The 27,531-nt window shown below is 43.6% G+C and overlaps 1 protein-coding gene across 2 annotated transcripts; it reads left to right on the top strand.

The window, feature by feature from the left end:
• The first annotated feature begins 40 nt into the window (after positions 1–40).
• SNX5 (sorting nexin 5) lies at positions 41–27,531 on the top strand. 2 transcript variants are annotated; one of them, XM_035103357.2, is made up of 13 exons: positions 41–173; positions 6,084–6,188; positions 7,406–7,516; positions 8,849–8,970; positions 12,963–13,086; positions 13,720–13,815; positions 15,025–15,130; positions 15,227–15,302; positions 18,349–18,388; positions 19,893–19,979; positions 22,553–22,712; positions 24,372–24,457; positions 26,937–27,531. In XM_035103357.2, the coding sequence occupies exons 1-13, from the start codon at positions 108–110 to the stop codon at positions 26,985–26,987; spliced, it is 1,230 nt and encodes a 409-aa protein (XP_034959248.1). In that variant the 5' UTR covers positions 41–107; the 3' UTR covers positions 26,988–27,531. The 2 variants fall into 2 exon arrangements, with proteins under 2 accessions (XP_034959248.1, XP_034959249.1); XM_035103358.2 differs by lacking the exon at positions 41–173 and adding an exon at positions 834–1,162.

The raw sequence follows: 27,531 nt of genomic DNA, 5'->3' as shown, positions 1-27,531 counted from the left end.
GCGGGCGAGCGTGGGGGGCGGGGCCACCGCCTCTCGAGCGGCAGAAAAGGCGGCGCGAGGGGGAATCCACGGCTGCGCAGTGAGGGCCGTCGGGGCGAGGCGCTGTCATGTCTGTGGCCGCGAAGGAGCAGCTGCCGCGGGAGGAAGAGGAGGAGAAGGGGAGTCGGGAGAAGGTGAGTCTCGCGCGGTGCAGGGGGGCGAGGGGAGCCCTTATCTCCGGGCTTGGCCGGGGGGGGGAAGGGAAGCCTCTCTGCAGCCCCGCCCGAGAAGAAGTGCCTTTTGCAGCGCTTCCCGTCCCCTCCCCCCGCCGCCCGCCTCGAGCTCTGCCTCTTTTCCCCTCAGAGAAGCGCTGCTCTGTTAGGCGCCCGCATATTTTTTTTTGGGGGGGGGAATGCGCGCGACTGTTAACCAACTGAATCCCCCCCTCTCCGAGGCAGAAAAAGGCCTCCGGAGTCCAGCCTTACGGCTCCCAGGGAGCGAGTCGGTCCCGCTGCGCTTCTGGACGGGCGTCGCGCGACGGCACCGCTTCCGAGGAGAGGAGGGGTGGGGGCTGCTTGCCTATGCCTGTCTGTCTGCCCGTGTGGACGCGGCCGGCTCGTTTCCTGCGCGCTGTCCGGCTCCTTCATGCGGTGCCTGCTTCGTCCGTCCCCCCCCCCCCCGGTCAGGATCCTTTTCTCTCGGCGAAGCCCCCGGAGCGACTCGGTTGCTCCGAAGCTGAAGCGAGGGCTGCAGGGCCTGTGCCTCAAGGGCGGAGCTGCCCCACCGCGAGGAGGGGGCGCGGTTTGCCTTGGAAAGCCCCGTGAGGCGCTTGTCGGGCTGCTCCTCCAGCGCGGGTGGGGAAGGAGGTGGGTCGGGCTGCAGTCCGGAGTCTGGGCGATACGCTCGTAGGAAGCTGCCTTTCCATCATGCTAGGCCTCTGGTCTGCTAGCTCAGTACTGCTGGCAGGGGAATTTAGCTGAGGTTCTCTCCCAGCCCCACCAGGAGACCCTGAGGACTGAACTTCCTGTATGTAAAGGAGATAGGCGCCTGTTCCTGGAGCTGTCCGGTTTGGCCACAGTGACACGTTGCCCTAGTTGCCGTATGTCCTCTCTGCGTGGAGCTGCGCTTGAAAAGTGTTCAGGGACTCCAGCTGCCTCAAAGAGCTGCAGCCAGATTGTAATAGGTGAGCAGGCGACTTGCTAGAAAAAGCTCCACACTGGCTACCAGTCTGTTTCCGGGCACGACTGAAATTGCTGGTTATGACCTGGAAGACCGTATTCCCTTCCCTCATACATACCTGCCCAGGTTTGGAGGTCTTTGGGGGATGCCCTTTTCTTGGTCCTTCCACCCTCACAGGCAGGCTAGGTGGGGATGTTCTCAGTGGCTGCTCCCAAACTTTGGGGCTCCAACCCTAGGGAATCTAGATCAGCTCCATCCTTCTTTCCTTCCACCAGCAGGTGAAAACTTTTCTGTTACAGCAAGCTTTGGGGAACTGACTGTTTTTAATGAAAGTACTAGTGCCATGCTGTTTTTATTGTAATTAATGGTATGGTTTAAATATATTTTATATCCTTATATAGTTTTAATTTTATCAGCAGTTTTTCAATTATTATTGTTTTTTGAGGTTCTTGTTTTTATCTTGTTTTGTATTGAGTCGTGTCAGAGAAAAGAGGGGAATAAATAAACAATGCCAGTGAACTGCAGCCCATCTCCAGTCTACTTTTAAAATGTGTAGGTGATGAGATTGTTCTGTGCTTAAATGCAAAGAACTACCACCATGTTCAGTTTAGCCCTAGATCAGTGGGACTTCTTGTGCAATTCTCTACAACTTTACTTGGAAGCAACTTTCACTGTTTTCAGTAAGGCTTATTCTTAGGAAAGTGCATAGAATTGCAGCCTAAAATTTATTTCATAATTTATATTGTAGAATGTACTGTATATACCATTGGTTGTTAAAAAACAAACAACCCCCCACTCAAATCTGTTGAATGCTAAGATTATGCTGTGCCCACATTTTTAATATGCCTTAATTTTAACATCAAGTCTCCCTCAATTTGTGAGCCATATTTTTATATTTTTAATACTATAATTTTTAATAGTATAATCCTTACAATACTGTGGTTCCCCAGATGGTGTTGGACTACTGTACAGTACACTGCAACTCCCATAATAGTTTCTGACCGCTACCAGTTGAGTGTGTTGGCTGAGGCTAATGGAACTATGAGTCCAACAACATTGGAGGGCTACAGCTTTCCTACTCTGATTGCCTGGGTTTATTAATCATTAGTCTGCAGGCAAAGTCAACTCTGAGTAGGAGTAGCATTGCGTACCACCAGTGGACATGCTGGAAACCAATTTGCACATAATGTGAAGTGATCCTAAATTGCACTATGAACTTCGTGCATAATCTGTTGCTTATTCTGGAATAGAGTGTTATCTGAGCGGAAGCTGTTTCTTTTGTCCAGTATCCTCCCCCCCCCCATGTACTCTGCAATATATATTGTTTTGACAACGGAATCTGCCTGGGCAGTTAAGATAAGTAACTTCAGAATAGCTGTATAAACCTTTTGACAATTGAATATGCTGACATGGCACAGAGTCTACAGGCAACTCCTGCTTTGTGTGCGCTCAAAGAGTGTGTGGCTGTAAATGCTGGGGCTGCTTTTGGACCTGGAAGTGGGCAGGGTGGGCTTATGTGCACTCCACTGACACATGCGATGACCCAGAATGTAACCGCCCCCCCCAATAATGGGTAGGCTGGAAGAGGAAAGGGTAGAAGGTCGAGATGATGTAACACCTTCCCCCAAAATGAGTTTTGAGTTCAGAGGGAGGCTAATATGACCACCTGCTACATTAATAAGGAAGGGGAACCACATTGGTTGAAAACTCTGTCTGTTTGAGCCTGTTGAGCACCAAGCTTCATAGGTCTGTTCCTCACACAGGGCAACATGCAATATACGGTTATACCAGGCTGTAAGTGTTAAGTCAGAAGAACTTGGAGGAGGAAAGGGATGCAAAATATTAATTAATTAGCAATTTGTCTGTTTTCTGAATGGCAGCGGGCAGGCTTTTCTTTTCTTTACCCTAGACACCTGCTACAATACTGAGAAGTCTAGTGCAAACATGGCTAAGAATTTTTGGCCACGCTCCCTGTTGGTCCAAGTTTATAGAGGCACATAGCAGCAGCAAATGTGACGACATGGACATGACCATACTTGTGCACACTTTTTGTACACACGGGCCACATACATACATACATACATACATACATACATACATACATACATATAGACAGGCGGCACTTTTATGCACTTTTATGTGCATGCTGCATCAGCATTTGAAACTAACGGGGAGCCAGTCGCCTTTAGATATCCTGCCACTTGTTTGTGACAGAAATCACCACCACAGGAGTCAAGGGTAGAGGGAGGTGTTCAAGGTGAGTTCTGGCACCTATTTTCAAGGACAAATAGCACTGTGCCTTTTGATGTGCTGAAGAGATTCCCTTGTAGTACTCTTGGCATAAATAAACAAAACTCTTTCACATGGTTAAATGGATTGCTTCTCACTTGGGAGTGGGGAGCAGGATGAACAGCTAACTTTGCAGGTAGCAACTGAAGACCAAAGCAAACTGTCCTTCTGTGGTCTGGCCATTTCTACCCTCTACCCTGGATTCCAAAGGCTGTAGCAACTGATTTTTCAGCCCACCCACCCTAACCTCTCCCTCTACCCCTCTCTGCCTTTGCTCCGCTGTTTCGTTTCTGCTTGGCTCAGCTTTCAGTTCTTGCTCCTAGATGGATGACATCTGATTTTTCACATTGTGATATATCACTAGTTAACCATCGCAATACACCAATATATTACAACTAGCTGGCCCGGCCACGCATTGTTGTGGTTATCCTGCCCCCTCCTCCCCCCACCCCCTGGTTCATCCCTGTGACTGGCTCCACCCTGTCCTGACTCATGAGCTATCGAGCCCCCTCTTCCCCCCACCCCTCCGGCACATCCCTGTGACTGGCCCTGTCCTGACTCATGAGCTATCGAGCCCCCTCACCCCCCTGTCTGAGCTCTCTGTTGTCTCTGGGGAGTGTTGCTCCTTCCCCCCTGTATTTCCATACTTGGGCCCCCACCCTTGGAGAAGGAACTGTCAGCTTTTGGGTTCTATTTCCCAGCATGCCCTTTTGTCTGAGCTCTCTGTTGTCCCCGGTGAGTGTTGTCCCCTCCCCCCTGTATCTCCATACATTGGCTACTGCGCACACATCGTGAACATTTTTATATATAGAGATTGATTTTTAAAAAATATAAGAACATGAGAAGCTGAAGTTACTATTGTTTATTTTATTTTTGGGGTTGTCATTTATTTTGGTGGGTATTGTATGATTTGGGCATTGTTGTGTGTTTTGTGGTTTGTTTGTTTGCTTGCTTTGGTTATTTGGTTTTTCTAATTTTTGAGTAGGTGTTTTGAATGTAGGATGTGGTGTTGGTTTGAGGACTTAAACTGGGGAGAGAAAGTGCATGGTGGTTGTTGTTTTTTTAAAGACGCAGAGGCTGGCAATCAGTCATAGTATAAAGCCTAGGTTAAAAGGGGCAGGACTGCCCTTACTTAAAATGGCCGCGTAGCCTCGCATGTGACACAACGCCCACTAAGAAATGATGAACGACTGCCTAATGCTGCCAGGCGTTTTTTAATGCAGCCACCCGGAGAGGCTTTGGGCTTGGGCTTTGGAGGTGGAATGGCCGTTTTGGCGGTCGGCCTATTCATTTTTCCCTGTCCCAACCCACCCCCACTGCTTTGGCTGACTCAGGGTCCTTCCCCCCTCCCTTTGTTGTGCCTCATCCCTGTGCCCCCCTCCCCCATTGTGAAAGGCCCTATTCTGTTTGTTTTTCCCTGCTTGGCAATGCTGCGGCCTATTGAAAAAGCTGGGCCTTGTTGCTGCAAAAGGACTGTTTTCAGTTGGTTGCTGTGGAATTTTGTGATGTCATCTGGCGGCGCAGCTTTGGAGCTGCTGGAGTCTTCAGAGCTTCTGGTGGTGACGTCTATTTGGGGCACCATTTTGTTGTGTGTTTAATCATTATTTTAGGTGTGAAAGGTGTGGTTTTTTTGGGGGGGAAATTATGCCAGATCCCTCCCTGATGGGCATGGAACGTTGTGGCCAAATTGGTTACATTACGGTTTAGCAGTTATGGAGAAAGGCTGTTTCATCCTCGTGCACAATGCCTACATTTATATATATATAGATGTCTGAAATCGGGAGGGGCAGCTAGGCTGTGGAGAAGGGAAGGTGCAGGCAGGCAGAGGAGCACCTTCTTCGGTTTCCTTTGCCAAGGCCACCAAAACCTGTATCTCTCTCCGTGGTCCTTCCCAGCAGTCACCGCCCGACAGATCTTCACGCTTGCAAGCTCAAAAATTCTGAAACTGTTATCGTGTTCTGAACTTCAGACTGGTTTCAGACGATGTATTGATACATCACACAGCCCTAGTTATGACTCTGAGTTCCATCACACACACATATATGTGATGGAACTCAGAGAGAGACCTCAGTTGAAGATCTTAATGCACTAAGAGTGGTGTGGGAGGAGGTCATCATACATGGGGGCAAGCAGTTTTGATAAACGATGTTGAAATTAATTCTAGCCCTTTTTTAAAAAATAAATTTTGAAATAAAATTCAAATTAACTTTCCACCAGTTCTGCATAGGCTTCTCTGAGATTGCAGTGTAAATCTAAACTACCTAAATGTCATGCTGCTCCTAAGGAAAGAAAAAAAATAGTAGTTTATCTTCCCCACCCCCAAGTCCTGTTTTTTGTAAAGACAGTCATTACATCTCCTCCCAGAGATGTGTTCACCTTTTCACTTAAGTAGGTCTTTCCCATCAATCACAGGTTGCAGCGCCTGTTCAAGTGCCCAGTTAGCAACACCCTCGGTGCCTGTCACCAAAGTACTCATTAGCAGTAGTACCACAGTAAATAGGTGACCCAAAGGTTGCTTCCAAAGAATTGCTATTCCTATCCCATCCTCCTAGCTGAGGTTTGACGGGTATGGAGTTGGTGTAGGAAGCTGTTGCTGAGATCTCCAGCCCTCTAAATTCCTTCTGCTTTCATTTCAGATGAGGTCTGTGTCTGTGGATCTAAATATTGACCCTTCACTGCAGATTGATATCCCTGATGCTCTCAGTGAAAAAGACAAAGTGAAATTCACAGTCCATACTAAGGTAAGATGGCAGGGAACAAAGCTACAACTTTGCCATGTTTAGTGACCAAGGTAATTTCTATAAAGTTACAGATTAGTGAACATGGCTTGGAAAATAGCCTTAGCTCACATAAATTGAAATGAAAGCATTTTTATGCCAATTTTCTTAAGATGGTGTGCTCTGTCTCTCCAAAATTATCTCTTGGGAAATCTTCCCTCTACAGTGGACCCTAGCGTTTCGTACCTCTCTGGATACGTAATCTTCGGGTTGCGAAAGCGGCAAACCCGGAAGTATTTTTCTGGGTTTTGCCGCATGCGCAGAAGTGCTCTATCATGCTGTGCCTGTGCACAGAAGTGGCGCCTCTGGTTAAAAATTTTTCAGGGTGCGCACGGACCCTCGGAACGAATTAAATGCGTATCCAGAGGGTCCACTGTACTTTTTATTATGATATTTTCTTTTTTCACTTGCTTCCATATACATCTAAATACCTCTTGTACTAATCAAGATTGAGCAATGTATTGAAAACCATCTGAAAATCCATATATCACGTTTCAAACCAAAATATCCATTTATATAAAATTCAAAATGGACCATGGCCAAAATAAGCTGAGATTTTGTTTAAATTGAACAAAAGCAATATTTCAGGGATAATGTTGCTCATGGGTCATTTTAAGATACTGGTTTGGGGTTAAGAAATTTAAGGTACTGGTTTTTGGTTCATTTGTTTAATCTCACTTTATATTCACACATTATATTACTGCTTTTAATAACATGTAGTAGTTCAGATTTGATTTCAGTAGGTGGGGGGGGGAGAGATTTGGGTCTGTAAGTTTAAAATCAGTTCAGTCTTTTTCTGTTAGTTTGTATCTTGTCTTATAAACAGTTTTTGATGGCAGTTGTGCTGCCTGCATGGATCTGAATATGGGATATGGTTGCAACAGCAAGTGAGGAAGGCTAGGAGTGGAGTTTTGTGTAGAAGGGCTGTAAACTCAATTTCCAGCATTCAGAACAAATTTCTCATCTCTTGTCTCAGAATCCTTTAATTTTACACATGTTTCTTTTGCACCCGGCTCCAGTTGGTGGTTCTCAGGGTTCTAGTTAAAAAAATAGTAGATCCTACAAACCTGAAGTCTTCCCACCCATGTTCCAGCTTAACAGGCTTAAAAGCCTACACTATTTTTTTATTTTTATTTTTTCTATTAATGAGGTCCAAAGGAGTAACTGATCTCTGCTTTCAGACTACGCTGCCAGTTTTTCAGAGCACAGAATTCTCAGTTACAAGACAGCATGAAGATTTTGAGTGGCTGCATGACACATTTATTGAGACAGAAGAGTATGCAGGACTAATCGTAAGTACTTACAAAATCTGATTTAAAATGCAGACATCTTCGCTAATCAAGGAAATTGCAAACAAGTAATTCTGTAGTTTCTGGTTTTTTGTTTTAGAATTTCATAGTACTGATTCTTAATCTCCAGTGTATATTGGCATATATCTGTAGCCTTGAAACCCATTTCAATGCATGAGTGGGGTTCCTATGGATATTTCAGTTATGCTGCAGTTCTGTACCCACTTAACCTGGGATTAAACCCCATTGGGTTCAGTGAGACTTACTTCTGAGTAGACATGGGTAGGATTGCACTATTAAGTAACCACATTGCAACTCTTTACAATAACTAATTTTGAGTTTATCAAATAACGAAACCTTACTGAGGCCAGCAAGATAATTTAACGAAGTACTGTAGTGATACTTCATTGGAATTCTTTTGTGAAATTGCCTCCAAAAGGAGATCTGAGAAGAGCCAGAGATATAGATCTTGCGGAAGAGCTGTTTAATTCTGCTTTATTTTGCTAATCTTTGAATTGTGTGGTTTTCTGAGTTCTCCAGTTGTTAAAATAAATTTTATTGTACTATTGTTGGGATTTTTTTTTTTAGATTGTTGGTTTTATTGAAGACTGAAGTAGTTGAGAAATGACATACAGTATATGTTTAGCAGCAAGAGTGTGTGTATGCTTGTGTGTGTTAGAGTGCTGTTCTCAAAGTTTCAGCTCCAAGAGCATTTGACACCCCTCAACAAATTTGTACTAGGGTTTCATACAAAGGCAATGAGATTATTCTCACACTTCAAATTTTATCATTTTATTCAAATTAGACATACAAAACTACTTTTTTTAGATTGCTCCAGTTTTTCATTTACTTGCAATGTGCTACATCACCACCACTGCCTATCCTCAAACTCCATCCCACCAGATTTGTGGCTACAGATTTGCCCTTAGAACACTCTTGACTACATTGGTCATTTCTTAGCTCATTACATATCTTTTCAGCATTTACACCGCTGTGTTATAAGGAAATACTGTTATACAATACTGTACCTATTTATTTATTAATTACTTCAACCATTTATATACTGCTTAATTATAGTAGGAGGCACAATACAATGAAACTAAAAATGACTAAAGGTTATTCTATTAATTCTATTAAAAAGCTGGAATAAAAAAGTTTTCAGAAAGCACTGGAAGCTCAACAGAGAGGTGGCCTTTCTGACCTCAATGGAAGGGATTTCCGTAAAAATTAGATGTTTGACTAGCAGTGTTCTTGTAGAAATTGCTAGAGAGTAGAAATTACTAAAGTTCTCTTTTTGGACAAGGAGGTTCCTAGCAACAGATATTTTTGTCTAAGATTCCTCCAGCACCTGCAAAGCCTGACTTTGATGGCCCCAGAGAGAAGATGCATAAGCTCGGGGAAGGAGAACTGTCTATGACAAAAGAGGAATTTGCCAAAATGAAGCAAGAGCTGGAAGCGTGAGTGTGATTATACTTAACGAAAATACCCTCTTTATCCCATGTAATTTTTTGCTTGCTGGTGAATCTATATGAGTGTAAAGGAGGCTTCTGAACTGTCAAGGCTCTACTGTACTTGTTAAAACAGCCTAGTAAGTTTTCTGAATTGTCTTCCCACTCTTCTGCATAGTTTGTTAGTTTAGTTTAGTTTGTTGCATTCATATCCTCCCTTTATTCTAAGGACAATATATGGCCCTGGAAAGCTCAGTTAGATAATGTCAAGGTTGCAAATTTGATCCCCGTATGGTACAGTTGCATATTCCTGCATTGTTGGACTCGATCCTCAGGGTCCCTTCCAATTCTACAATTCTATGATTTTTATCCTCTCAGCAAACCTTGTGTGCACGTTTGGCTCTGAGGTAGTGACTGGCTCAAGGTTACCCAGTGAAAGATCCAAGGGGCAATGGGAATTTGAAGCCAGTTTCTCCAGTCCTAGTTAAAAGCTTACGTTATTTAAATCTGTTTATACAACACTATTCAGACAATTTCAATCATTTGCAAATTTACAAAAACCCAGAACATAATTAAACATTTCAATAAAGTTACAATACATGGTAGCAGTCTGTCATCCAGTGTATGTGAAAGGTTGGGGTAGGCAAATTCACCAGTCTCCAAAAAGAGGACAAACCTGTCTTGGTAGACTATTCCAGAGCATCAGAGCTGCTACGAAGAAGGCTCCTCTCCTGTTTGAGGGTAACTTAGGCGGTTGGAGGATGGATGGCGGCTAACAGATTGAGGTTGAATCCTGACAAGACAGAAGTACTGTTTCGTGGGGGACAGGAGGCGGGCAGGTGTGAAGGATTCCCTGGTTCTGAATGGGGTAACTGTGCCCCTGAATGACCAGGTGCGCAGCCTGGGAGTCATTTTGGACTCACAGCTGTCCATGGAGGCGCAGGTCAATTCTGTGTCCAGGGCAGCTGTCTATCAGCTCCATCTGGTACGCAGGCTGAGACCCTACCTGCCTGCAGACTGTCTAGCCAGAGTGGTGCATGCTCTAGTTATCTCCCACTTGGACTACTGCAATGCGCTCTACGTGGGGCTACCTTTGAAGGTGACTCGGAAACTACAACTAATCCAGAATGCGGCAGCTAGACTGGTGACAGGGAGCAGCCGCCAAGACCACATAACACCAGTCTTGAAAGATCTACATTGGCTCCCAGTATGTTTCCGAGCACAATTCAAAGTGTTGGTGCTGACCTTTAAAGCCCTAAATGGCCTCGGTCCAGTATACCTGAAGGAGCGTCTCCACCCCCATCATTCTGCCCGGACACTGAGGTCCAGCACTGAGGGCCTTCTGGCAGTTCCCTCGTTGCGAGAAGCCAAGTTGCAGGGAACTAGGCAGAGGGCCTTCTCGGTGGTGGCGCCTGCCCTGTGGAACGCCCTCCCAACAGATGTCAAAAAGGAAAACAACTACCAGACTTTTAGAAGACATCTGAAGGCAGCCCTGTTCAGGGAGGCTTTTAATGTTTAATAGACTACTGTGTTCTATTTTTCTGTTGGAAGCCGCCCAGAGTGGCTGGGGAGACCCAGCCAGATGGGCGGGGTATACATAATAAATTATTATTATTATTATTATTATTATTATTATTATTATTTATTAGGCTTCCCATAAGACGTATTTCAAAATAGGGTCTCCTCAGAAGATCTCAAGTGCTGGGAGAATTTGTACATTCTCAGAGATTATGAGAACCAAGTTGTTGAGAGTTTGAAAGTTAAGAACCTGTGCTTTGGATTAGGCCTGGAAATCAACTTGGGAGCCAGTTTGAAGGTAGAGTTGCTGTTAGTGTGAATGTCATCTGTCCAACTAGCTGGTATTCAGTCTGTTCTGGAAGGAGTTAACACACACACACAAAAAGAAGAGATAGGGAGCCTGTGGCTGTCCAGATCTTGACTGGATCAAATTAGGAATTGGAGTCAGAAATGGAGGGCTACAGGTTCTCCAACCCTGCCTTGAATGATCTGGCTTGTAGACTCTTTGATCCAGCACTGTCATTGGAGACAGATATGTATGGTGGCTTGTAGCACCTTTATCAGCTTAGTGTCACAGTCGATATATCAGCCTGTCATGACAGAAAGCCTTGCAGTATTTTTTTAGTGGGATTAAAGGGTAGGTCTTAAGTCTGAGAGGTTGAATACTGATTTAAAATATCAAGATAGGTGTGTGTGTGTGTGTGTGTGTGTATGTGAGAAGAAGCTAAAGTTCATATCTGGATACAAGAACCAGTGCTTTTTTTCTAGGGGGATGCAGGGGTACCCTAAACATTTTGTGATTCTAAGTTTGGCCTCACTGAGGGGCAGTATCTCAAAATGAGTAGGAAAATGAGTGTTGTTGTTTAGTCGTGTCTGACTCTTCATGACCCCATGGACCATAGCACGCCAGGCACTCACCCCTAAACATTTTTTTAGGGAAAAAAAAGCTCTGACAAGAACTGTATGTGATGGAAGTCATCCCAGTTCAGCAAGGGAGATGAGTTTGCTGTGAAGCAGGCTTCTTTGTGTGCATCTTTTTCTGGATGGAGGGCCACATAAAGAAGCAGTTGCCCAAAACCCTGTTTCTTGGGATGGTCTCTAATTCCAGTCTCTGGCTGTGCGTGTGGTTCCTACTGCCAGATTGGGATCCGTACACATAATTCAAGGTATATGGTCATTGCAGCCGCTGATTGTACTGGTGGGTGGGAGAGTGGCATCTAATCTGTCATCTAAAATGTAAATAAGAAGTTATGGGATTCATCAGTGAAAGCAACTGCAGTCGTACCTTGCTTTTCGAACAGCTTAGTTCTCAAATGTTTTGGCTCCCGAACACCACAAACCCGAAAGTGACTGTTCCGGTTTGCGATCTATTTTTGGAAGCCAAACATCCGCAGCCTCCAATTGGCTTCAGGAGCTTCCTGCAGCCAATCAGAAGCCGTGCTTTAGTGCTGGAAATGTAATAATAGCGATGGAGATTTCTACCACATGTGGTGGCTGTGCGACAAGATAAAGGTTTTTTGGGATTCAATATATAATGAAAAGGTTGTTGCGATACACTTTCCCAAAAAATCTGAAGAAATGTTACTGGGAATTTTGGGGAGAGATATAAAAAAGGAGGACCAAAAACTTTTTCTGTACGCCAACACAGCCGCGAGAATTATACTGGCCCAAAGGTGGAGAACATCAGAAATCCCAACTGTAGAGGATTGGAGGGAGAAAATGACAGAATACTCAGAGTTGGCAAGGCTGACAGGAAGAATAAGAGACCAGAAAGAACAAAGGCATCAAAAAGAGTGGAATAAATATGTAGAATATTTGAAAGAATTTTGTTAAATTTGAAAAGGTTTTATTATAAAATACAACATGAAATTTATTTAGCCATTGTCACAAAGGTATATGTGAAGTTGATGTAAGATTAGGACAGGCGAGAAAGAATAAAGCACCGAAACCTGAAAGATGGAAAATAAAACCAAGAGAGAGGAAAGTGGAAGTCGAGTTCGAAAGAACAAGTTTAAAGAGGAAATCTTATAAGTAAGAAAAGAGAGGTAAATAAGGCATGATACAGCGTAGTATTTGGAAGACATCTTTGTTTTATTTGAGAATTGTATACATTATTTTGCTGTATGACAAAATGATCGTTTGTGTATTAGTTTTTTTTTCTTTACGAATTAAGTAAAAGCAATAAAAATCATTTTAAAAAAAGAAGAAGAAGCCGTGCTTTGGTTTCCGAATGTTTTGGAAGTCGAATGGACTTCCGGAACAGATTCTGTTTGACTTCCAAGGTACGACTGTAATTGACTGCAATTAGCTGTGATTCCTGAGGGGCAGATGAGACTTTGGGTCCCTTCCAGCTCTACAATTTTATGCAAGATGCCTGCAATGCCTGTATGCACAGCCAACTACGATGCAGGTGCACCTTAGGCCGAAGTGTGCACAATATGGGGCACATTTTTTTTCCCATTCCAGTTTTTTTCTTCTTCCAGGGAGTACCTTGCGGTCTTCAAGAAAACAGTATCATCACATGAAGTCTTCCTTCAGCGAATTTCTGCCCACCCTCTTCTCAGCCAAGATCACAACTTTCATGTCTTCCTTGAGTATGACCAGGATGTAAGACACACCTGCTTTTCATTTATTTACACTATTTCTAAACCAGCCTTCATCAAAAATATCCCAGGGTGATTTACAGATCATTAAATTAAAACATCAAAAATAATAATAAAAGCATTAAAATATAAAATCAAATTTTTTCCATTTAAAACAGTCCAGACAATTACAAGAACCACTGAAAGAATCAAGCCCAAAAAAATCCTGTCAAGGGAAGGCAAGACTGCATTTAAGCCATATACAACTTCACATTGCTTCCATAAATAATACCTACTTAACTTGAGGACAGCTGAACTATGGAACTCCTTGCCACAAGGAAAGTGCTGTGGCAAAGAATTCAGCAATTTTTGAAACAGGGTTAGAAATAATAAAATTATGTCTGTAGTTGCTGATTGAATATGCCAAACTCCCATCTGCCACAATTTTGTAACTGGCTCTGCTCCTGTAGTGCCAATTTGTCACACATAGTCCTCATTAATAGCTCCCACTCTAAAGTGGGCTCTGTGGGTAGAATGCTGGAAATGCATGGGTTAGGGTATGGTCCCAAAAGCACCAAGATCACAGGTTTGAATTCCAGCATAATGATAATGGATAGTTTATCGCTGCCTAATGTGTCTCTTGCCATATTTCTCTTAGCTAAGTGTTCGGAGGAAAAACACAAAAGAAATGTTTGGTGGCTTCTTCAAAATTGTGGCGAAGAGCGCTGATGAAGTTCTGTTCTCTGGGGTTAAAGTAAGAGTTCTTAAAGCTAGATTGTCTCTTGCGTTATTTTCCATAAATCTGTATGCCTGCTTACGTATGCTATATTACTAGCATTTTAAAACTTTTATTCCAGTTGCTCTCTTGGATTTCATATAAATGTTGTTGTTGTTTTGAACTGTTTTTATATTTTTAAAAAATCTTTTTATATATACAATTGATTTAACTGCTTTTTTGTATGTTAACTGTTTTGTTGTAAATCACTTCAAGACTTTCTGGCATGAAATTGTGCAAATTGTGTTGCTAAGAACAAACACTTAGGCTCATTCTTTAGCAATGGAGTGGGTTGGAGGGGGGGGCAAATCAGGGGCTCCAGGACACCATGGATTCAGTACTACTGTGAGCTCTGCTCTGTTTTTGGAGGTATAGACATAACAACAGCCCTGCTGGATGAGAGCAAAGTGCTATATTTCCCAGCACTTTCCTTTCCACTGTAAAGTAAAACTTATCAGGATTTTTTATGGGGTAGGGAACAGAGCTGAGGGAATGGAGATTGCTTGTGCAGTGAACCTAACAGAGCAGGACTTTCAAAGAGTTTTTTTTAAGGCTGATTATTTTCAAAAAAAATACCGGTAAGTACCTTTCAGGTAAAAGGGGGTTGGGGCTGTCGTAATCCTGCACACGTACACAGACATTCACATGATGTTCACTTGTTTCAGGGAAGGCTTAAAGTAGCTAAATATTTTGTAAAGGTAAAGGGACCCCTGACCATTAGCTCCAGTTGTGACCGACTCTGGGGTTGTGGCGCTCATCTTGTGTTATTGGCCGAGGGAGCCGGCGTACAGCTTCCGGGTCATGTGGCCAGCATGACAAAAGCCGCTTCTGGCGAACCAGAGCAGCACATGGAAACGCCGTTTACCTTCCCGCTGTAGCAGTACCTATTTATCTACTTGCACTTTGACGTGCTTTCGAACCGCTAGGTTGGCAGGAGCAGGGACCCAATAACGGGAGCTCACCCTGTCACAGGGATTCAAACCGCCAACCTTCTGATTGGCAAGCCCTAGGCTCTGTGGTTTAACCCACAGCGCCACCCTCGTCCCTTAAATATTTTGTAAATGATTTCAAAAGCCAAGCTCGTATTGCATTCCTACTAAAGAGGGTTAATGCGAAAGTAACTCTAGCCTAATTTTCGCATTTTCTTGATCAAAACACTACCTTAACCATCTGAAAATTTCTTTTCAGGAAGTAGATGATTTCTTTGCACAAGAGAAGACATTTCTTATAAACTACTACAACAGAATCAAGGATGCGTGTGCAAAGGCAGAGAAGATGACAAGAGCTCATAAAAGTAACTTTTTCACCCATAGAGACACTTGAGAGTATTTTCTAAATACTGCTCAGTTCAGAGACAAGAGTGAAAGTGTTTTATGTTCTTTCTCAACAGATGTTGCAGATGACTATATTCATACTTCCGCTTGCTTAAATAGTCTGGCTCTAGAAGAACCAACGATCATTAAAAAGTAAGTCCATGCCATTCCTCTTCAAAAACAGCTCTGGCAAAGATTCTCAAACTTGTCACAGTGACAAAGGCCACTAAGGTTCAAAGTAGATGTAATGTGTCAGATTCATCATCTGCTATCCTGATAACTTTATTTTATTTAAATGGCAGCAGGACATGTTGGGGCGACACATTTGAGACCTGTATAATTTAGCTAAATTAAAGACCTGAAAACAATATTAAAGGGAACTTAGAATTCAGAATATTAACTTTTGGTGCCTTCTGTAAATTTGATTAGTTTTCATGCTATTTCCTTTTATTTTTCTGCCTTTGATTTTCACTTTCTGTATTTCTTTCCTATTGATTCTTTTTTGCTAGTAGGTGATATCCAGCTTAGGGAGTTATCCAACTGTACTGTTTCACTAGGACAAGAACTTTCAGCTGTTCACGAGAACCATCCCCACTTCTCCCTGTGCTGCCACCCCCTTCCAGCTTGACCTTTGAATCTATTCCAGGGGTTCCATTGCGCGACTAAGAATCCTTACACTAGCAGAACTGTTCGGTTGGATACTGTCCCATGTCGTATTCAGCATAGACCTATTGATTTCAGTGGGTTTTATCTGAGCATGATGAATGTTGATATCACCTAGTGTCTGTAAATTTCTCTGTTCTTTGTTTTTGTCTTAATGCTATTGATTTCTCAACTGGCAGCTACAGTGGTCCCTTGACTTACGAAGTACTGTACTCGACTTACGAAATTTTGAGTTACGAATGAAAAAAATGGGCGCATGCTTACATTTTTTTTTCCCGACATCCGAAAGGAAAACTATTGTGGTTTAGATGGGGTTTTCTCGACTTACAAATTTTAGATGCGGTTTACTCAACTTACGAATTTTTCCGTTTCCAATGCATTCCTATGGGAAACCGCTTTTTTCGACTTGCAAACTTTTCGACCTACGAATGTGCATTCGGAACGGATTAAATTCGTAAGTTGAGGGACCACTGTAGCTGCTTTTGCTCCCTGCATTCTGCTGTTCTTACCCTTTCGTGTAACAGCAATTGACTCCTGTGGTTTCATTGGTCTGTATTCAACAAAATTGTTGCCCTAGCAGAAACCAGTGCAATGATTCCCACTAGGGTAAGAGGACTGCCCCTGCTTCTCCTTGCCACCCACACCCTGATCTGCTCTGGAAGGCCTTGAGAGCCCCCAGAACAGCACACAGACCGAGGAGAGGGGAGAACATTCCATTGGGCAAGCAGAAATGCCTGTACTGATGGAACAATCTCCTTAGCACTACTTTGAATGCAACTCCTTATGGTATTTTTTGCTGCCAGTAAAAGGTAAAGGTAAAGGATCCCTGGACGGTTTAAGTCCACTCAAAGGTGACTATGGGGCACGGCGCTCATCTCGCTTTCAGGCTGAGGGAACCGGTGTTTGTCCACAGACAGCTTTCCTAGTCATGTGGCCAGCATGCCTAAACCGCTTCTGGTGCAATGGAATACTGTGACAAGTGCCAGAGCGCACAGAAACACCATTTACCTTTCCACCACAGCGGTACCTATTTATCTACTTGCACTGGCATGCTTTTTGAACTGCTAGGTTGGCAGGAGCTGGGGCAGAGCAATGGGAGCTCACCCCATCATGGGGATTCGAACAGCCAACCTTCTGATCAACAAACCCAAGAGGCCCAGTGGTTTAGACCACAATGCCACCTGCTGCCAGTACAGTGCTATTCACTTGAGTGTGCTGTCACCTACTGATACAAAAGTGTACTGAAACTCATGTTTTAAATTTTTGCAAATGTACAGTTGCTAGACATTCTATTCCAGATCCATGTATGTTTCTAGTTCTCTGCACCATAACAACACCAGCCCTCGTTCTTTTTATGTGGGTCTCCTTTTTGGGCCAGTGGGCACATCTGGAATTTTGAGAGAGTGCTGTGGGCTCCAGTCACAAAATGGCTGCAGTGGGGTTTGTTGCATAAACCAAAATGGCTGCCTTAGCTAAGAGCAGAACAAGAGAGAGGACTACAGAATGGCACAGCCATGCCCCCTTGCCCCACTCCATTCAATTAGGGGGAGGCAGTACATCAGGCACCCCCCACATTTTCCCTCTGTTCAGAACAGAAGTGGAGGTGGGTGTCCAGTCCTGGCATCCAATGAAAAGTGGACATGTTTTGGGGAAAGAGTTCAGTGTAGGAGAGGGGAAACCAGTGCACTTTTGAGCCTTTTTTAGGGGTACCATTGGAAGTATTGGTGGGCACACTGATGCCTGTGGGTGCCATGTTGGCAACCCCTGATCTAAGTTGTCTTCTAGTACTATATCTTCCTCAAGCATAATTCCTCACTCCTCTCTGTTGGACTTGTTAATAGTGATTTTCATTACTGCCTAGCAGGATGCAGTAGCATGAATACATTCACCAGGTTATCCAGTTAATAAGGTGTGGTAGCTTCTGTTGGTCAGGGATATCTGCACATCTTGTCTTTTGTATGGCTTCTTAGCTCTACTGTTAGTGCCTCCTTCCTTGCCCTGTATTCTTCTGTGTTGTCATAACTCTGGAGTCTTACGGAACAGGCCAAATCTGTTCAGGCAGGTAGAATCAGAATCTAGCCTTGTATAAATAAGCTCACAAAAGTTACTTGCAGTGCCATTTCTTTTACATGCCTGCTAAGGGGCTAGTAGTCTGAGTCACTGTGCTGGCCGTATAAAAGGGGGAACGCTCTCCTTCCCAGCCAGCATGGAAACACAGACTAAAAGTATTGTTTTCCTCCAGGTAGACTGGTAGAGGTGATCAAACCTGGAGGTTTCTATCCTGGTTTTGGAGGAAAGACTTTCCTCTACAGTTAGCACAGAAGCCAAATAGTTTGGCAGAGGAGGGATGGAGCCAGGTCACTTACTCTCCTGCATGGTCACCTATGAATTTAACCACTAACTTGGCAGCCATAGCTGATGTGGCCCAACTCCTTGCCCCAGTGCAGGAGGTTTGCTGCTAATATAAAGCTATTGGTGTGAGTTCAGGGTTTGGGAGATACAGTTAACATTCTCTTCTCACCCTATTCCTCCCCAGGTACTTGGTGAAAATTTCTGAGCTCTTTGAGAAACTCCGGGTAACCTTTATTTTATTTTATTTTTTATTTAAAATATTTATATCCCACCTTTCACCAAAAAAAAAACCAATACAGTAACATCCCTATTAAAAGCTATCAAAACATTTAAGGATTGTATTATAAAACATAAGTAGCATAAAGGAGCAAGATAAAAATGTAATCTACAGAAAAAGCAGCAGGAGACGAAACAAAAAGCTACAATTGGCACATGACATCAGTATAAAACGATATCAGCCAGATGTCTCTCTAAAATGGAAGGTATTTGCCATCTGACAAACTATTGTAAGGGAGGGGGTCAGCATTCACTTCATCAGGAGGGACTTCCTCTGAGAAAATCTCTCCTTAGACACAGCCTGTGCTGGTCAGTTGGGACACACAAGAGGGCATCTGACCATGATCTTAGTGGGCAGACCAGTTAATAGTGCAGAAAACAGTCCCCTTAGTATCATTAACCTATAAACCACAGGCCAGTTCCACTAAAAAGGTGCTCTAGCAGGAGCCAGCACAGCAAATTCACTTGGGGGAGGGTGTCGGGGGTCTGGAGAACAGTGCCTGGCGGGAGGAAAGGGGATAATATTTTCTCAGGCAAGCTCAAGTGCTTATGCTGACAGAACCATTGGAAAAGTGCAACGTTCAATTCCTCCCCATAATGGATGTTAAAGATTATTGCACCTTGGACCAAACTTGAGTTTCCAGACACTTTTTCAAAGGAAGCCCCACTTAGAGTGCATCCAGTAAGAGTAGTCCAGACAAGGGGTAACTAAGACATGTGTTTTCATGGCTAGATCTGTAGTTGGCGTACCAGCTTGTGCTGGACCCACTGCAGCTGTCACCTGAACATAATTTGTCAGAGTTTGGTCCAAGGGTACTCCAAAATAATAACCTGTGTTTAGTGCCCACACAGCTTGAACCCCTGTGTTTAGAGCAGCAGTCCTACTGAACTGAACCCTACTGATGTGCACACCATATTGTGTTTCTGCATGCTCTGTTCTGGATAACTTTGTTGATCTGCAAGTTTCATTTGGCTTCCTGACATGTTGGATTATTGGGGAAATGTGTGGTGTGATATGGCTTAGCAGCTACAGTGCCATAAAGTTCAATATGCCTGCCTGCCTGCTGACGGAGAGCACCACAGCCATTCCTGGATTAAGCTTCATTTGTTAGCCTACAGGCAGCCCATGGAGGACCCAGGCACTGATCCAGAATCTCAGCAAGGTTTATCTTTGAGGCACCCTATAAGCAAATGACCAAGGTGTAAAATAGAAGTTGCCCAACACTTCTGTCTAGAATCATATCCTCCAAAGTCACTCTCCTGTGTCCTTGTGTGGGTCATTCAGCAGGGCAGCCAAGGTTGTTTCCATTCCTAAACAGCCTAAGGCCAAATTGAAATGGAACCATTTATTCTGCAGAATTTAACTTTTTTTTCTTGAAGATGCTACAGTCAATATGCACTAAATTTTAAATTGTTTGTCTATATATTCAGTAATTGTTTTCTTCTCCATAGAAAGTAGAGAATCGTGTTTCTTCTGATGAAGATTTGAAACTAACAGAATTACTAAGATACTATATGCTCAATATAGAAGCGGCAAAAGTGAGTCCTCTCTGAACGTTTTCTGCAGTACTTACACTACGAGAACAATTTGGCTGAACTTTGTACCACAGTTCTGATAGCAGTGCATTAACATGCTCCACGTGATCTCAATCTGAAGGCTGAAATGGTACCAAGATAATGGGGAGACAATGTTCATTGTTTGGGTACATTTTTTGTCATTGAGGTTCAGAACTTCTTTGGCTACTCCTAGACCGATTGCCACACCTGGAGTTCACAACCTTATTCACCGGCTTCTGATGAGAAACTTGCAGCCCTTTCTGATTCAACTATATCACTAATCATGAAAAAATCAGGAGGTTGCCGTGCTCAAGGCCAACTTATTGCATCCCAGCTTCCAGCATCCCTGAACCTTGGCCCTTCTCGCTTGGAGTGATGGGAGATGGGAGTCCAGCATCATTTGGAGGGAACCACATTGGGCACCAGGAACCTAGATTGGCAGGCTTGTGCTAAGGAGATAAGCTTCATATCTCTGCTTGGCTACGAAGATCACTAAGGTCTGTCATTAGCCTAACTCGTAACTCAAGCGTATGTGAGGATAGTCTGGTAAGAAGAGGCCTGTGCTGTTTAGGTGAAGGGCTATGCATGCTCACAATTTTGAAAGCAAAACTAAAGACACAAAGGGAAACTGACAAGGATGGAAGAGGAAAATCAAATCCAAACTCAGGCACCAGTTTCTAAACAGTTCCTACGATGGCCAGCTGAAACAATTTTCCATACTACAGACAATAAGTCAATGTAAAATAATAATATAATTAAAGGTTTTCCTAGGTTACAAAAGTACGTGTGGTGTTTTTCAGGTTGTAGAGTCTTTTCTACAGATCAATTACATTCAATGTAGGACAGTATTGTATAAAGAAATAAGTCTGTTCAAAAGGTTTACGGAGAATATTATGAATATGGGAAACAAACATGCTCAGGGTAGCTTTCAGTAGGACTTTCCAAAAGCATCAAGCTTTTTGCCAGTGATAACAGTAGGCTATGTCAGTTAGTAGAACTCGTATGATAGATCAGTATTTACTGGTGAATGTGGGCAAATGGTTTTGAATACAGTGGTACCTTGGTTCTCAAACTAAATCCATTCCAGAACTCTGTTCCAAAACCAAAGCATTCCAAAACCAAGGCACACTTTCCCATAGAAAGTAATGCAAAATGAATTAATCCGTTCCAGACTTTTAAAAACAATCCCTAAAACAGCAATTTAACATGAATCTTACTGTATCTAACCCATACACCGGCAACCTCCGGCCCAAAGGCTATTTATATGGCCCACAAGCCTCCCGCTCGGCAAGTCCCCCGCGCGCTATGCTAAACCAGCACGGTGCGGGGACTCGCCGAGTGGCGCCGGAAATGGTGCCTGCGCAGACGCTGGAAATCGCGTCTGCGCAACCGCAGAAGCGATTTCCAGCTCTGTAGACATGCGCAGAAGCCATTTCCGACACCCCAGACATGGGCAGCGCGGCGCCAGCAATCGCTTCTGTGCATGTCCGGACCACGGCCAGAAAACGTTGCCGACACATGGTCTAACCAGACCATTGATCCATAAAATGAAAGCAATAATCAATGTACTGTACTATAAAATAAATAAGACAGTACTGTAGAGGATAAAAATTAAAATTAATTTTTTTTCTTACCTGCACTGATTATAGTCATTGTTTGGATGGGGAGCTTTTATCCACTTCCGCAGTCACACAATCATAAAACGAAGAACAAGCCACAGTCACAAAAACAAAAAAGCAACACAAACAAAAACACAAAAAATGGAAAAAACAAAAGCACCAAATATAAGCTCCAAATATCATCTCGGAACACTGCAATCGGAAATGGAAGGCTTTGATTACAATGGGGGGGGGGACACAAATTAGCAGCACAATAGTGGAAACGAAAGCTCAGAAGCACTTTCGGAACACTGACTTCCGGGTTATGCAGCGTTCGAGTTCCAAGTTCAGGAACTAAGCTGCTTGAAAACCGAGGTACCACTGTATTCATACCGGTAACTGTACTTTCACCACATTGATAATGCACACACGCACTCTGATAAGATTGGATATGAGATGGGGCTTCCTCCACCAAATGCAGGATCTCCTGAATTCATTGAGTTGTTGCGCATTCCATCTCCCCACACCCATATGTGCTACAGTGCCTCCTACCTTGATTGTACAGTGGTACCTTGGTTCTCAAACTTAATCCATTCCAGGAGTCCTTTTGACTCCCAAAACGGTTCGAAAAGCAAGGCGCTGCTTCTGATTGGCTGCAGGAGCTTCCTGCACTCTTATCGGAAGCTGTATCAGACATTCGGCTTCCGAAAAATGTTCCCAAACTGGAACACTCACTTCCGAGTTTGCGGCATTTGGGAGTTGATTTGTTTGGGAGCCAAGCCGTTTGAGTACCAAGGTACCATTGTAATACCGGTAAGGTTTATCTTAAACTTCTTCAGAAGCTCTTTGTGCATTTTGGAATGCTTCTTGAGATACGGATCAGGCTGCATATCTGTATAACATGGGGTATAGCTTTGAGTTAAATTCTCTGTTCTTTCTTTCACTCAACCTATTCAGGATCTCTTGTACAGACGTACACGGGCCCTTGTGGAGTATGAAAATTCAAATAAAGCTTTGGATAAAGCTAGGTTGAAAAGCAAAGATGTCCAATTGGCAGAAGCACATCAGCAAGAATGCTGTCAAAAATTTGAGAAACTTTCTGAATCTGCAAAACAAGGTAACACTTCAGGACACCACATTAAGGCAAAGCTTTGTAGTGGATGTCCCTGAGATGTTCTTCCAGGATTTTTCAGTCTAGAGTTTACTTGCCTCGTAGAAGGATGTAACTTCTGCTTGTGATATGCAGTCTTCCCTAGCAATCAGCACAGGGATAAACATTGAAATTGCTCTGGAGTGATGGATGGGATCTCATTTTTCTGTTTCAACAAGCAGCATCTGAATTGTGGGGATGGCAAAGGAGTCTGGTCCCCTTAGTAACTGTGAAGCATTACAAGGGCATGATTTGTCTAAAAGGTGAGGAGGCAGGAAGCTTATGAATTCTTTAATGGCCTCCCTACCACTTGTAATCCAGTACCAAGAGTACTGGATTACCTGATGGGCAGACTTATGTTTAAGGTACAAGCAAAGCATAATAATAATAATAATAATAATAATAATAATAATAATAATAATAAATTATTTATATCCCGCCCATCTGGCCAGGTTCCCCCAGCCACTCTGGGCGGCTTCCAACACAATATTAAAATACAGAAAGCAAAAAAACGAGTTTTTTTGTGGGAGGTTTTTGGAAGCAAAAAAAGAACCCAAAACCAGCTGTCATGGGAAAAATTCAGAACTTTAAGACATCCTTAAATGCCACTACAGTTTTATTTTATGGTTTAGTATTATTTTTGTTTTCAATTACTATAATAGTGTTCTTCGGGTCTCTAAAGGTTTGCCCTACTGACCAAGAATTGAAAATAAAACCCCACCTGCTTCACCCAGTATTTTCCACATGTACATGCTCTGCCAGCATTTCTAGAGCTGTTTCTATGAATGAATTTTGTTTGTTGGTTTGATTGCTATTTCCCCTTTCTTCACCTCTACAAAATCCTGCTAAATTTATTACTAGGGCTAACACTGAGAGTTTGGGACAAGTATTCGTTACCTTCATCCCAGACTTTTGATTCAGTCGACAACCATTTTGCACGGGGGTTCCATTCATGGCCCCCACATGCATTGGAGGAACTCACATGAGCACGCCCCGCCCCCCCTTATGCTCTCTTAGTGACGTGTTGAGTGACGTTTTCAGGTCACTTCCAGGTTTGGCACCATGGATACATCCACGGTCATGCATCTTTCAGGCACACATTCATTGGTCGCTGCCTGCATTTCCCTTTCCATAGTGCTATGGAAATCTTTCAGAAAAACTGGGTATTATTTGGAATAGATATACATCAGCATGTTTGGCACTTACTGATAGTTTGACGAAATGGGTTAATTCAGTTACAAAGTTTCTCAAAAGACATAAAACATTTTGCTGCCTGTAAAAGTTACTCAGTCCTGTTGGCAAGTACTCTACATCTTTATGCTTATGATTTGTTCATGTGTTTATCATTTAACTCGATTAAAATGAAAGTGGCTTTAACTATTGGAGCACTAACTCTACCCAAATGAATCCTGCACTAATGGAAGTCCATGTGTGTTAGGTTCTGGCATGCAGGCATTCTTCTCCTACCCAGCCCATCTGTAATGCACAGGATAGACTCTTGTTGGTGCCCCCCATTTGTGCCTAATAATGAAACTGAAAACAATTCTCTCCTCACCCCATTAGAATCATTTTCAGATTATACAAAAATAATGTAGTGATTTAACGTCTCTGTTCTCCCAATGGCAGAACTGATCAACTTCAAACAGAAGCGAATAGCAGCATTTCGTAAAAATCTAATAGAAATGTCTGAGCTTGAGATCAAGCATGCAAAGGTATGTGTTCTAAAGTAAGATTGTGGTTGGAGGCTGTCTTAATTGTAGAAAATATTCCACAGTATGCATTAGGGGGCAGTTCAGCTTATTTGTCCTTTCAGGGCTAGCAAACAACCCTTTTGCAATATGAACTGTTCAGGTGGGGGGAATTGCCAATTAAGTAGTTTGATTTAGATTAGTGTGTTTTATGCTGTAAATCAAAACTTTCAATATCACTAAATAAGCCCTGAAGTCTTCAGCTTTTTTTTGACGTGGCAAAACCTTTCAAAAATGGACAGAAAACTTGTTTAAATTAGTTTCAAAGAACTTCTGTGCCACTGCTTTTCTCTGGGTGCAGGGGGGACTTGTATATGTCTGAATTGAGCTCTGACCTTTAAGGACATTCTCATAGAGCCTTTTATATGAATAAGAGTCAGCTATGAAATGGCATGGTATGTTTAGGAGGAGGGACTACTGGAGCATATAATTAAGAGCAAGGTGCCCAAGATGTTGAGAATTCACACTGCGTAGCCATATCCAGGGGGAGGGATGTTTTGTTTTTAATCTTATACCGAAGACCTACTTCAGGTGTTATACTTAATTTTAAAACCTGCACACAAGTGCATGAAGCTCTTTCATATCAAGCCTCAACTCAGGAAGGTGAAGGTCTGAAGAAAGGAGCCTCCTGTATTCAAGGCTTCCCATGCAATTTTGAGACCTTGTACAGGAGAATCCCAGTGTCCAGTGGCGTAGCGTGGGGGGTGCTGGGGGGGCCATTCGCACCGGGCGCAAGTTTGGGGTGGGCGCGCTCACACTCGCAGCTCTCTGCCTCTGCCTGGCACACACACACCCCACACTCACACAAAACACGACGCGTCCTGATCTCGGATTGTCTCGGAGGGACATTTCGGCATTTTGGAGACGGTGGAGGTAAACGAAGCGAGAGCCACCCCCGCCCCGATCTCTCTCTCTCTCTCTCTCTCTCTCTCTCTCTCTCACACACACACACACACACACACACACACACAGGCGCGCGCACGCTGGCGGCGGGGTGGAGGCTCTGTCTGCCTGGTCGTTGCTCCTCTCCTCTCCTGCGCTTCCCCCGCCTCGGTGCACACAAACAGGCACACGCACGCCCCGCCAACCCCCGGGCGGTGAGGGGGGGGACACTCGGTGCTCCTCAGGAGGTCGGGCCACCCGGCCTCGCCTTGCGCCCTCAAGCGTCCCAGCGGCCCCCGGTGCCTCTCTGCGGCGTGAGGGCTTCGTCTGTCTCGACTGCTGCCGGATTCCCCTTCGCCAAAGGAACCGTTCGCTCTCCTCTGGCTGTGGCGCCCCCTCCCGGCAGACTCGCTCAGCAAAGGAAGGTGAAGGCGCCTGGCTAGAGGCGCTCCGTGGCGGCAGTGGCGAGCCCCCTTCCTTAGTCCGGCGCAGGGGGCAAATTAAGGCAAGTTAGGGGGCGCAAATTACTTGCCTTGCCCCAGGTGCTGACAACCCACGCTACGCCGCTGCCAGTGTCCAACCATACACCTCCACACAGCGGCAAAGAACGCTTAGTATGCTCACTCGTGATCTATCAGTGCTTGGAAAGTTCATTTTTAAAAGAATCTAGTTCTGGTTCATCCTTTCCATACAGGAACTAGTTCCGGTTTATCCAAATGAACCTTTAGTTCATAAAAAAGTACATCCTCTGCAAAAGAAAAATAAATCAGCATTCAGATCTTATAAGCTGCTGTGATGAAGTAGAAGGTCCAACAGTGAAACACAACATGTGAAGCTTCCCCCCCCCCATTGATTTCCCATACCAGAAAAGACTTACCATATTTAATATGTTTCAGCCACACAGCTGTTAAAGGCATATGGCATCATTTACTTTGTCCCTGTCTCTGTACTACTTGTTGCAAGCTGCTCCTGTTGGAAGAGAGCAAACGGCTTCAGCAGGGAAGATAAAGAAAAGCCCTCCAGCAACAGTGACATGGACATTAGCCACAGCAGCATCTCTATCTGGCTAATAAGTCATACCATGTTGCCTCCACATTTTGTTTCCTATCTTTCTTTACTGAGGCTCAGTAGTTTTTTTTAAAAAATGTAACAGCTAAAAGTTTGGCAGGGGGAGGTATTGAACGTGAAGATGAACTAGAAATCAAAGTTTTGCACCAAAGTGAATTTATAGTAACTGCATTTGCATATGGCTACCAGCAGGCTTCCTCAACCTCGGCCCTCCAGATGTTTTGGCCTACAACTCCCATGATCCCTAGCTAGCAGAACCAGAGGTCAGGGATGATGGGAAGTGCAGTCTCAAAACATCTGGAGGGCCGAGGTTGAGGAAGCCTGGGCTACAGCGTTGAGTTTCGGTATGCAAACTGACTTCAGTATTTCAGATAACAAGAAAAGCACATTGAACGAGACTATTTGAAAATACATTGGATTATCTTATTCTGTGGTTTAGGTTTGATGGCTCCCTGTCTCCTCCACCTAACGGACTACTTCTTTTGCCTTCCAGAATAATGTTTCTCTCATACAAAGCTGCATTGACTTGTTAAAGAAGAACTGAAGGCAACTTACCTGCGGGGGATGGAGTGAGGAAGGCACTTGGAAATTGCACTCAAACAGCCGCATGGGACTGTTTCTAGCTTGGTTTCTCTACATCACCTTTTTCTGGCTAAAAACTTAACCAAGCTGATACTAATGCATTGATCTCAATGATAAAAAAATAAATTGTATTACACATAGATTTGCTTGAATTTCCACTGACGAGTTAATCCTCAGGGAAAGCAAACAATATGTGTATGAGTTTGATAACTGGTAAATTACTATTGTGGAAGAAACTGGTTTCTGGAAAAATGCCTTAGAACTGGAAATGAGCTTGTGCAGTGGAAGATTTGAAATTACAATCTGTCATGGTGCCTATTGCATATATACCATAACCCAAATATCTCAATTTCCATGTGCAGATGACTACAGCTAATGCTTTGCAGTTTTATAAGGAAATGCATTAACATTAAATTTCATAAACTTCTACTGCAATATTTTTTGATTCACTGTGTATGTACTCTTGAAGAATACAAAATAAATATGTCTACTCTTGATTTATGTAG

The sequence above is a fragment of the Zootoca vivipara genome, chromosome 8, assembly GCF_963506605.1.
Source record: "Zootoca vivipara chromosome 8, rZooViv1.1, whole genome shotgun sequence".
Classification (NCBI taxonomy): Eukaryota; Metazoa; Chordata; class Lepidosauria; order Squamata; family Lacertidae; genus Zootoca; species Zootoca vivipara.
This window is presented reverse-complemented; position numbering and strand designations above follow the sequence as displayed.